At 48.6% G+C, this 11,743-nt stretch overlaps 2 protein-coding genes and 1 long non-coding RNA gene across 3 annotated transcripts in view; all 3 read left to right on the top strand.

Moving 5' to 3' along the window:
• Nucleotides 1–3,359: 3,359 nt before the first annotated feature.
• Nucleotides 3,360–5,851, top strand: LOC131478538 (uncharacterized protein CXorf49 homolog). Its single transcript, XM_058658716.1, has 2 exons — nt 3,360–4,667; nt 5,801–5,851. The coding sequence occupies exons 1-2, from the start codon at nt 3,360–3,362 to the stop codon at nt 5,849–5,851; spliced, it is 1,359 nt and encodes a 452-aa protein (XP_058514699.1).
• Nucleotides 5,852–6,194: 343 nt separating this feature from the next.
• Nucleotides 6,195–7,132, top strand: LOC131478607 (uncharacterized). The gene is made up of 3 exons (XR_009244577.1): nt 6,195–6,222; nt 6,803–6,844; nt 6,954–7,132. It is a non-coding gene; the product is annotated as an uncharacterized LOC131478607 (long non-coding RNA).
• A 2,458-nt stretch (nt 7,133–9,590) lies between these two features.
• The window catches only part of MAP7D2 (MAP7 domain containing 2), a 95,616-nt gene continuing 93,463 nt past the window's right edge, over nt 9,591–11,743 (top strand). Inside the window, exon 1 of the mRNA XM_058658567.1 lies at nt 9,591–9,780. Coding sequence (XP_058514550.1) covers nt 9,654–9,780 — 127 coding nt within the window. The 5' untranslated portion in view covers nt 9,591–9,653. The remainder of the gene's footprint in view (nt 9,781–11,743) is intronic.

The raw sequence follows: 11,743 nt of genomic DNA, 5'->3' as shown, positions 1-11,743 counted from the left end.
AGTCTCCATTCGCCCCATATTTCACTGCCAACATATAGCTGAGATGAATGATTGTCCTGTTCTGTCTTCTGTCTGGCCTAGTGGCTAAGGTCCTCGCCTTGATCCCATATGGCCGCTGGTTCTAATCCCGGCAGCTCCACTTCCTCTCTATCTCTCCTCCTCTCAGTATATCTGACTTTGTAATAAAAATAAAATAAAAAAAAAGTGACAAAGTCAGATATTTTAAGAAAGATGTTGCTGGGGTGGTCACACTGCCCTCCAGTGTTGAACAGAAAGATGTTCTTGGGTTTCAAGGCATGGTGGATGATGCTCTTGCAGTGTTGCATCAGATTTATGGTACATAATGAAGAGCACAACACAATCTAATTTATACAAGTGGAACTGACACCTTGGGATTTGATGCTTGTCTTTGCCTTCATTTCTGTTGAATTGTGATTTTTTTTAATTTGTGATTTATGTTTAATTTACTGCAGCATTAAGTCTTTGAGTATAAAGAAAATTAACAATGTTATTGCCTCGCCAAGTTTAAACTCAAAAAAAAAAAAAAAAAAGAAAAGGGGAGGAAGGAACACCTCATTATATACTTAGAATTGTGTGAACTACATTATATTAATAAAATATGCTAACATAAGTGCAAGTGCATCCATGAAAAAATATAAAGCTGATTCTCCAACAAAAATCTTCCAGTTCTTGTGGAACTTCAATGTGAACCTCAACACACTGGCTGAGATCTGCAGTTCTTCTTAATCTAAAAGATTTATTTCTTCATTTATTTTAAAAGCCAATTTTGGAGAGGGGAGTGAATGTGGAGAGAGAGATATCTTCCATCCCCCAGTTCACTCCCCAGATGGTTGCCATCGCCAGTGTTAAGCCTGGCTGAGACTAGAAAGCATCAGATTTATATGGATCTCTCACACCACCTTGTGCTTCTCTCCCTAGGCCATTAGCTTGGAGTTGTGCTGGAAGCAGAGCAGCCAGGACATTAACCTGCAACCTTATGGTGGCAACTTCACATGCCAAGCCACAACACTGGCCATAGGATTCATTATCTCATGAGGGTGGGTAGGAACACTGGCTCCCACGAGGCCTCACTTCTTTAAGATTTTAATATCTCCACATGGGGACAAAGCTTGCAGCCCATGAATGTGGAAGGCCATACTCAACCATGTCCAAATCATTGTGCAAGAGAATAGTAAAAGAGTTCAGCTGGCTTGGACAACTATCTTTGAATATTTTATAGTACAGTTGAATGACTATGGTGGACAGCAATTAGTCATATATTTCAAAACAGCTAGCGCAGAGGATTTTTAATGTTTCTGACTCAAAGGAGTGCTAAACTTACAGTTACGGGTACACTTACTGCCCTGGTCATTACACACTGTATTGGAGTTCTAAATGTGACATTGTATCTCATATTAAGCACAATTAGCACATCAATTTACAAACAAAATTCCTTTACCATAATAACAACATCCACCCATACACACACATACTAACAAAGAGAAAAAGAAAGGGTAGGGAGGCGGGAGAGTAGAAGCAAACAGGAGCAAACTATAACAAGTGTGATACAAGGAAGGATGGGGGTTTGTTGCACTTGCTCTGCAGCTGTTCTAAAGGTATGGAATTCTCCAAAGTGAACTTTGCTATACCAGGACTTTATTATGGGACCTTTTAGCCAATGTGGTAAAAAATTCAGACAAGGGTAATCAATTTCTTAAGAAATAGAACTGATTAAAACTGACACAAGAACAATTAGGCATTGTATTCAATTACATAAGCATGCAAATAATATTTCTAAAGAACGCCTTGGTAGTTATCCAGTTCTGTCACCCATTAATACCCATATAGTTTTTCTTTCCAGGCTGTCCTAAATGGCATCACCATTGGTAGCCTTTTGTATGTGATTTTCTTCCACGACACAGGCACTATGGGACTTCTGAAGGTCCAAGGTTGTGTCTCCTGGCCTGCATAATTGTCGGCTAGCTTCAACACCTTATTATTACTCCCCAGTTCCAGGTTTACATTTTCTGCACTTATGCATATGTATTATTTGCACATAATGCATATATGTGCAAATATGCACATATATGATTCATGTAGTCTGTTTTTATATTTTGGAAAAGAGCAGTTGCTACTTCTTTAGTGAAAGTAAGACAGTGGTGATCTCAGGTATTATGAGAGGGCTTGGTCATTGGTGTGGGTCTACCAGGGCTGTGCTCCTCACCCTCAGTGGTTGTCATTGGGTCTTCAACTCCGTGCAACTTCAAGATGTCAACCACACTGTGGTCCTGCCAATGATACACCAGGGAACTTGCAAGGGTAGTGCCATGCGACCCTGGCAGCCACAAGACACAGGGTCAAGCCAGAAAACAAGTATGCTGGCTTCAGCACTGGAGAAAATGCACAATGAGAACGCATGGGAGGAAAGGGAGGTGAGCTCAACCTGAACTTTGAGGTCAAAAGCAAAAACCATTTCCCAACTTCCCCTCATAGTTTCTGACAACCTGCACTGAGTTCCAGGCTCATCCAGTGTGAATACAGTGTGTCTGACTCCTACATAGTAAGAAATTTGCTCCCTTGCTTCCTCCAGCTCACTGGGCAGTATATTCACAAACACATGCTTTTTCAGAAAAGTCTGAGAATGATACAATCTCTTGCTCAAACAGAGAAAGCTTTCCCCCACATTGTCAGATTTCCAATGGTTACGTTAAAGAAGCTCTGATTTTACCACGTTGCAAAAGCAATACCAACATAGTAAAAAGCCTACATTCAGATTTTGAGTAATTTCCCAGGTACTGATTTTCAGGATGTTTATCACTAGCATAGTTTAGCATTAAGCCGATGTACTGAACAGTAAGCAGATGCATTGTACTGAGCCAATGCTTTTTTCAAAAATTATTTTTAACAAAATCAAGATTAGCATAGACTCTGAGAAAAGGCAACCTTCATACCAAATAACCGATAAATAGATATATAGAGAGGCATACTGGTTAGATGAGTAGGGGGCAGGGATAACCTGTGCCTAATAGGTCTTCATGACTGAACTGTATATCAACAACTATGTCAGACAGCTTCTTCCCTAGAAACACGAGAACCTTTGTTCCTATTGGCTGGGGCCTGGAGGGGCGGCCCAAGAGCGAGCACGCAGATTGGCTGGGAATTGACCAATGAGAATGCAGTGGCGCCCTGCAGGCGATTTGAAGAGAGGAAGGCCCCGCGTCCTTCCAGAAGATTCCCAGCAACGCCTGGGATAACGGTTTTGCCTCTCCGTTCCTGGCTCACTCCTCCCAGCTCTGCCCTAGGAAAGATCGTGACCAGGTCGACCATTTCCCCTCAGCTGGTCTGCCCAGACCTGCGTCATGAGCTCCCCCAGAAAAAAATCGAGTGTTGGTCACCACACGGGCACGGGTTCCAAGAGGAAGGGCCAGGCCGGCTCTGACGGCCCTGGAGCCAGCTGGGAGCCGGAGCTAGCGTTGGATTCCAGGCTATTAGGATTCAGTGAGGGTAAAGGCCAGGGCCAAGACCAGGCGAGGAGCGGCAGGGAGGCGAGGCGCTCAGCCCCGCAGGCCCTCCAGTGGCCACTGAAGTCGGAATCCGGGCCAGAGCCAGAGCCGGCCATGATACAGGCAGGGGCGACGGGCTTTAACGCCTGTGAAGGTTGGCCTAGTATTGCTGTCCCTGAGAGGGAGGGCCCTTTGGGGTCGCTGTCCGTTTTTCTTGAGGCGCATGCGGCCCTAGTGCAGCCACAGAGTCGCCGGGGTTACAGAGCTATTCGCAGATCCCCGAGCCCAAGAAGCCGTGCTGCGGCAGAGCCCGCCATTTGGCTGCCTGATGAGCCGGGCCCCAGCTGCAGAGGCGCGATGGGCTGGGGTTATGAGAGGTTGCTGGAGGCTTCTGCGGTCCCGTGGCTCGAGAGTCTCCCCAGGGAAGGAGGCCTCAGCTACAGAAGTGCAAGGCCTCAGGTGAGCAGCAGAACCGATGTCCTGCGAGCCTGTGGGGAAGGCCTCATGGGGCTGCCTTCTGACCCGGAGTCCTATGATGAGCTCAGGGGCACGCAGACAGGGAGGGCAAGCACTAATCTGAAACGAGGTAGGCAGGCCAAGGGCAGCGACCTTGACCTTGCACAACCCACAGAAAGCCCTACTTACTCTATTTCCCCGGGCAGTGAGGATTGCCCTCATGTTTCAAGCCCTTTCTCGACCTCTGCCCTTTGGGGTCGTGATAGTGCCATTGAGGGGCAGGTCCTGGGAGAGTCAGGGCCCTCTTCCCTGAAGAAACTTAAGATTTGGCTCTCTGGGAAGGTTAGGGGCAAGCCTAGTACCCCCAGGGGTGCTGGTGGTACGGGAGGTACAGAAGTCCTTCCTCAGGCGGTTCCTAGGAGACAGTTATCCCTAGGGAAGGAATGTCTAGGGAATGCCCCTGAAGCTGTCTTCGGGACAACCCTTGCACCTCAGAAGCAGAGACAAGCTCTCATGGATCCAGCCACCGCCCCTCCTGTGACTGGGATTTCACTGCTTGGGAAGCCTGGCACATCCTCCTCACTTCTGCGGGAACCCAAACAGTCCAAGCAGGGCTCCCCTCAGAAGAAACCTGGGGCCAAGAGGCAGACCCAGCCGGTGACTAGAGGAGCCTTGGACTCAAATAGAGATGCAGACCCAAGGACCGATGTAAGTACGCCTTCCTCTTGCTCCTCTCACCCTAGCTTTGTCTGTCCTCCTTTCCAGATTTCTTCCCTCCCCAGCACATGCCGCACCACCCCTGCTATATCTAGCACTTACTCAGTTATAATTTTGGAGCCCTCAGTCATTAGGGTGTCAAGATGGGGTACTTGATTGGAACAAAGTGTAGAGGTCACTTGGGGTTTGATAAGCACTCTTCTTGGCACTTGCACAGTTCCTGCCTCGACTCCAGGTGGTAGATGGGATGGAAGGCAGGGTTCCAGCCGACCCTTTCCAGCGTGGAGTAAGTGAGCCCTTTTGGATGCAGCTGGAAAGCGTCAATATCTGGTTTTCTTGGCCTCCTTCAAGCCTGACTGAGGGCTGAATGAGGGAGAAAGATCCCTTGGCACGAGCCTCCTTTAGTCCTCCTTATTACAAACCCTCAGCCCCCACACACTTAGTTGATAGTTGAACACAAGAAAAGGTTTTTTTTTTAGCTTTCAGCTCACGAGTACGTTCATCATGGAGGACTCAGCAGTGGGGACTCTGACATCCAAGACCCACAAGTTGCATCAAACTTCCAGCCTTTGCCCTCAAGCCAGGGAAGTGTCGCAGCCAGAGGCCCTGTGATCTCTGGTAAGTCCAGGAGTTTGCTTTGAGTGGAAGGGAGGAGTGAAGGAGGGAGGTCTCTGGCTCTGTCACTTTGGGGGGCTTAGTCTTGCTCCCAGGATTCGCTGCCTACCCAGGCAGCTCACTCAGAGGAAACAGATGTTATCGGCACTGCCTTAGGTCAGATCATTCTAACAGTACAGATTATGAGATTGGGGGGTCCTGGCAGTGCCCAGGCTCCATCAGCAGCAGTGGAGCAGAGCCTTCCCTGTTGTTTCTTGTATATGTGTATGACTCCTTGGTGTAACTGTGACTCTGCTAGCATACAACCCCTATTCACAGTCCTAGGAGTCAGGAATCACAGCACGTGTGTCTCCGTGGGACAAGGAAGGCACGCCCAGGGAGAGGCTTGCAATCTCTGGGCTGAGCCAAGACACCTTATGAGGAGAGGGTGAAGCTGCTCACATTAGAATCCACATAGTCCTTTCCATCTCATCTCAGGTGAGGATGTTGGATTTTGTGTTCTGTTTCAGGTGACCAGGAACCATGTGTTCATCGACAGATACCAGAACTGCCAGAATTGACACCTGAATCAGAGGGCTGTCTTCGGGTAATGCTGTCTCTTGTTCCTAAAAATGCAGGCCCAAAATGGATGGTGGAATCCATGTCTGGGTCAAGCTTTACCTTATCCTATATGTACGATCCCATACCCCATGGAAGGAAAGAATTCCCATTTACTGAAATTCCAATACAACATGTCCACTAAGCTGTGGGAGGTGCTAAATATAAGTGCCGGCCTAGGGAGGGTGGTCCTGGATAGGGTCAGAGGAAGCCATAATAAATTCATTTTCTCTCTCTCTCTCTCTCTCTCTCTCTCTCTCTTTCTCTTTGTCGTATTCATTGTGGCAGTGTGTTTTGCTGTAAGAAGAGGTGGAAGACCTTAGAGATGAAGTAGGTATGACAAACCCCTCCTGGGGGTGGGTCTGGGACAGACCAGGCAGTCGCTTTGCAGGTGCCAGAGCTTGGAGAGGAGGTGGATTGCAAGTCTGGGCAGAGTCATAAAGTCTTGGTTCCTGTGGGGAAGAGAACCAGGCATGTCTGCCCTGGAACCTCGTGTGCATTTACAGTTAAGTGTGTGTGCAAGCAAAATGCAATGTCTGCGCTGCACATGCACGTCACCAAAGCCCCAGAGGTCTTCTCTAGGACAGTCAGAGCTCCTGCAGATGTTTTGCCCGAGAGGTGCACTTGCTGTGGCTTGTGTACTTTCTTCTGTGATTGTTATTTTTTTTAACATGTTCTGGGTGGTTCTGATGACTCAATGTTTGAGACAGCTTCCACATTTTGTTCCTTTTTAGATTATCTTCCCACATGTAGTTCAGATGATGGGTGGTTGGATCTGTCCCAGGGCTGTTTGAATAGGGGTTTAGAGTTGGCAGGTGGCAGGACTAGGTGATACCTCTCCTCCTCCCTGGAGCACAGGTCCAGGATTCCTGAGGTCTATGTCTGAAGTTCTTTCTTGTGTCTCTTTATTTCAGTAGTGATCCAGTACTTATGTAAGCAGTTCCAGAATGTATGATGTGAGTATTGCACATATCACACCCCTGTTACAGTCCAGGTTGTCTGGGAGGGATGTGTGGACGTACTGGCTCGGGCCTGGCTTTGACCTGACACTGCTCTACCTCACAGGTTGAACCCGGCGTCTTCTACCGGAAGAGCAGATGGTGCCTGTGGACCCCAAGAGCTCTGTCCCAGTTGCTCTCCTCCTGTTCCCCCTTAGCCAGAGCTTCTTTTGTAGAACATTTTATTGAAATACTGTGTACAGAGTGTCTGTACAAATACATGTGGCTTTGTTATCTGCTCACACTCACAACCAACCCCCCAACTTAAATATAACATATTGCTCACTGTTCTCCCTATTTCTTCTTTTAATGTAATAAAGACAGATATATTGTCATTTATACAGTATCATTCTTTTAAGCAATATTCCTCATAACTATATAACAAATGATATGACACCCACATAATTTTTATACTATTTCTGTATATTAACTACCAAAAACTAACAGAAAGCATGAGGTGTTTGTGCTTTTGGATTTGGTTTATTTCACTTAGCATAATGATCTCCATTTGCATCCATGTTTTTGTAGATGTAAGGATTTCATTCTTGTAACTCAATTTCTGTGTACACATACCTTTTTTCTTTGTTAAAATACTTATTTATTTAGAAAGAGAGACAGAGAATAAGGAGACAGTCTGGCTCACTCCTCAGATGACCACAAAGAGCAGTTTGCGTGCCAATATTTTCTGTGATAAGGTGAAAGAGCCTAGATAAAGTACTTACACTGCATGCTTAAATACGAAAGTTTTTCCACGAAGAACATTGATGATTTGACTTGCAAACCAAACTGGATACTTCATGGAATCTCATTTTTTACTTGAAAGAGCAGCTGACACTGGCTATTCAAACTTGAATTTGCCAAAATGAATGAAATGAACCTATCACTCTAAAGTATGAATATTTGTTTCTGGCAATAAAATTTGAGTTTTAGGAAACTTGTACCTTGATATATCTGTAGTAAAGATGAAGAAACCAGTGATTTTATTAGTGAATGCAAGTTTTCAGTGTTGCAGAATGAATTGTCAATGCTTCTAAAGTCATAGCTCTTTCAGTTCACAGTTGAGCATTTTTTTTTAGAACTACCAGCTTTCTTTTTTTTTTTTTTAAAGATTTATTCATTTTATTACAGCCAGATATACACAGAGGAGGAGAGACAGAGAGGAAGATCCTCCGTCCGATGATTCACTCCCCAAGTGAGCCGCAACGGGCCGGTGCGCGCCGATCCGAAGCCGGGAACCCAGAACCTCTTCCGGGTCTCCCACGCAGGTGCAGAGTCCCAAATCCCTGGGCCGTCCTCAACTGCTTTCCCAGGCCACAAGCAGGGAGCTGGGTGGGAAGTGGAGCTGCCGGGATTAGAACCGGCGCCCACATGGGATCCTGGGGCTTTCAAAGCGAGGACTTTAGCCGCTAGGCCACGCCACCGGGCCCAGAACTACCAGTTTTCATATCCTTGCTTAGGGGCCAAGCTAGTCTCTTCTAATTATAGTATTAATGCAAATATGAGGCATTGGTGCAGTCAGTGTTATATTCCACAGTGCTACAAAATTAGAAAGTGCTACTTGGCAAGATTACCTGAACACCTATCTATTTGGGACACATATAAAGATCTCTACAGTAATAAATACACCACTGAAAATAACTCAAATATGTCAAAGAAAATACCCAGGCTTGAAAACTTGGGACTTGCTACGTTAACCACTCCTTTTTCAAAGAGATTCATCTGAATCCAAATTTTTCTCATGTTTTCACCAGAACAGCCTGTCAAAACATTGAATCCAAAAGCAGTTTTTAAGACTTCAAGGCCAGATAGCAAAGGTCTGCAAATCGAAACTGCCGTGTCAGGTTTTTCACAGTTTTGTGCTTTTCGAAGTGCAGTTATTGCACACTGATGTCACAGCCGTCTCATCGTGTGCAAGTACATTTTTTTCCTCAGGACATGCTCATGTTTAAGCAATCCGTGTTAACTGATGTTAATTTATTTGGTCCATTATTTAATACTGACCAATTTATAAATTTCTTTTTAAGAAAGATTTATTTATTTTTTGTTGCAAAGTCAGATATACAGAGAGGAGAGACAGAGAAGGAGATCCTCTGTCCATTGACTCACTCTCCAAGTGGCCACAACGGCCGGTGCTGAGCCCATCCGAAGCCAGGAGCCAGGAACTTCCTGCAGGTCTCCCACGCGGGTGCAGGGTCCCAAAGCTTTGGGCCGTCCTTGACTGCTTTCCCAGGCCACAAGCAGGGAGCTGGATGGGAAGTGGAGCTGCCGGGATTAGAACCGGCGTGCTTGCCGGGTGAGGATTTGTCATCCTTACCATCACACCAGAGGCATTGATATAATTCTAGAACTTTCTTAGCCCCGCACACCACTCTCTCCCGAAAATGTGTGCACACGTCTCAGTTTTAACCTCTTGGTTGAGAACGAAAATGTACAGTTGTGTGCGCATTTGTGTGTGCAATAGTGCGTGTAAATACATGAACTGGCTGTACCGATGTGTACATATGGACTGTATATGGTCGGCTGTGTGCGCGCGCCCTGCGCGGGCTACAGCACATACTGTAGTGCGCGCGACACGTCTGCGCACTGCGCACGTGCAGGCGCGTTGTGTGAGAAACAGTGCGCATGCGGGTGCGCGAGGGTCCGGTGCGTTGCGGTGGTCCGGTGTGAGACCCGCGCGCACCGTGTGAGGGCGCTTGCGCACACAGGCGCGCGGGTCCCGTGCGGCGCGGAGGGCCGGGCAGTGCGCCTGTGCGGCCGGCGCAGCCTGATGGAGCGCGGTGGCGGCGGTGGGGCCGGTGCCCGAGCTGAGGTGACTGCGCGGGGCACCTTGACCCTGGGAAGGTTGGCCGAACCAGGCTCGGTGCGAAGCTCGTCACCCGGCCAGCGGCTGTCTGGTAGGGCCCGAGGAGTTCTCCGGGCGCGTGCGGCTAGGGAGCCCGTCGGGAGGCGGGGCGAGCGGTGCCCCGCAGGTTGGCAGCGGGGGCGGGGCGCTGAGCTGGGATGAACGCCCTTGCCCTGGCTGCGGTCGAGTGCACGCGGGGTCGGAGGGTTGCTCAGCTTTCTGCTCCCGTCGCACGGTCCCCTCCTGGGGCTGGCCTCAGTGAGTGCCCTTGCGGGTGGCTTAGGGTGGGTGGCGGGAGTGCGATGAAGGTGTCGAGGCCCGCGCCAGGCGCCTTACGGGTGAGTGCAGGGCTGGGGGCGCCTGTGCGGCTAGCGCCGACGCGTGTGGGCAGCTGGGACGCACCGAGCCGGCGGCAGGGGGTCGCCCCAGCCTGCGCGCCGCTGCCGCACAGCTCGGGAAACGGGAACGCGAGGCAACCGCAGCGCGACGCCAAGGTGGCCCAGCTTCGCCCTTCTTGTCGTCCCGGGAGCGGCGCGAGAGTGGGAGGGGAAGCGAAGCCGCAGCCGCTGGCGGCACGTTTCGCCGAGCCGCTGTCCCCTCTGCCGAGGCGCGCTCCGCTCGGGATCGCCCACGATGCCAGGTGTCGGGTCCGGCCGCGGTCCTCTCACGTGGCCGCGCAGTGCAAGACTCTCAGCCCTGAGGCTGCTGCCAGGTAGAACTGGCTGGCCCTAGAACTGGCTGCCCAGAAATCCCGCGAGGCCATGGCATAAATTGTGAGCACATTCTACAGAATTGGGTGTTTGTTTTGTATTTTTTTTTTTAAACTGGTTAATGTGTCATACTCCGACGTTTAATGAGGTATGGTGCAGTATTTCAATACATGTACGTGACATAAATATCAAATTCGGTGCAATAAGCGGGTGTCTGAGGGTTCTGATTTTTGACAAAGTGGTTGCAGATAGTGTGGGGGCGTGAACAACGTGAAAACCGATTTTATCCTGGAGGCGGTTAACCCTTATTTTAAGCTAATGTGTACTATTTTTAAACATTTTTTTTTACTGCAGCCTTAACGTGTACCCTGCCCCCCAAAGCACAGAAATCTTAAATAGGCAATGCATTACTTGTGACACACTAAAGAATAGTTTTTGTGTGTGTCTTAAGATTTCTTAATTTGAAACGCAGAAGACAGAGCCACTGGGATCTATGTCCCGCTCACTTCTCACTTGGCCGCAACAGCCTGAGGTAGACATCACCCGGTCTCAGGCAGCCGCTTAAGAGTCTTTTTAAGAAAGTAAACTACCGTGTGGGCCTGTCAAGTGCCTAATCCTCACCTGACACACACCGGGATCCCATATGAGCGCCGGTTCTAATCCCTGCAGTTCTGCTTCCCCTCCAGCGCCTTACTTGTGGCCTGGGAAAGCACAAAAGCATGGTCGGGATCCTTGGGACTCCGGCCTCGCCCCCCACACCCACCCACGTGGGAGACCCGGTTCAAGCTTCTGGCTCAGCTCCGGCTTGTGGCCATTTTGGGGGTGAACCAGCCGGTGGAAGAGTTTTATCTCTCCTTTCAAAAATAAGTAAATCATTTAAAAGTCCACCAACAAATGGAAATAAATCTCAGGAAAGGTATTTTAAAATATATACTAACTTGAAAGGCAGATTTACATAGAGGAGAGACACAAAGATCCTCCACCCTCTGGTTCACTCCCCCAAGTGGCCGCGACAGCTGGAGCTGAACCCATCCGAAGCCAGGAGCCAGGAGCTTCTTCTGTCTCCCATGTGGGTGCAGGGTCCCAAGGCTTTGGGCCGTCCTCCACTGCTTTCCCAGGCCACAAGCAGGGAGCTGGATGGGAAGTGGAGCAGCTGGGACACAAACCAGCACCCATATGAGATGCTCACACTCGCAGGTGGAGAATTAGGTTGTGGAATCATGGTGCCGGCCCCAAAATGTTTTTTTAAAAAACATATTTATGGATGGAACATGTTTCTCTCTCTTTTGTTTTCTAAGATTTATT

Source organism: Ochotona princeps, chromosome X (assembly GCF_030435755.1).
Source record: "Ochotona princeps isolate mOchPri1 chromosome X, mOchPri1.hap1, whole genome shotgun sequence".
Classification (NCBI taxonomy): domain Eukaryota; kingdom Metazoa; phylum Chordata; class Mammalia; order Lagomorpha; family Ochotonidae; genus Ochotona; species Ochotona princeps.
The sequence above is the reverse complement of the archived record's forward strand: the minus strand, read 5'-3'. Positions and strand labels throughout refer to the sequence as shown.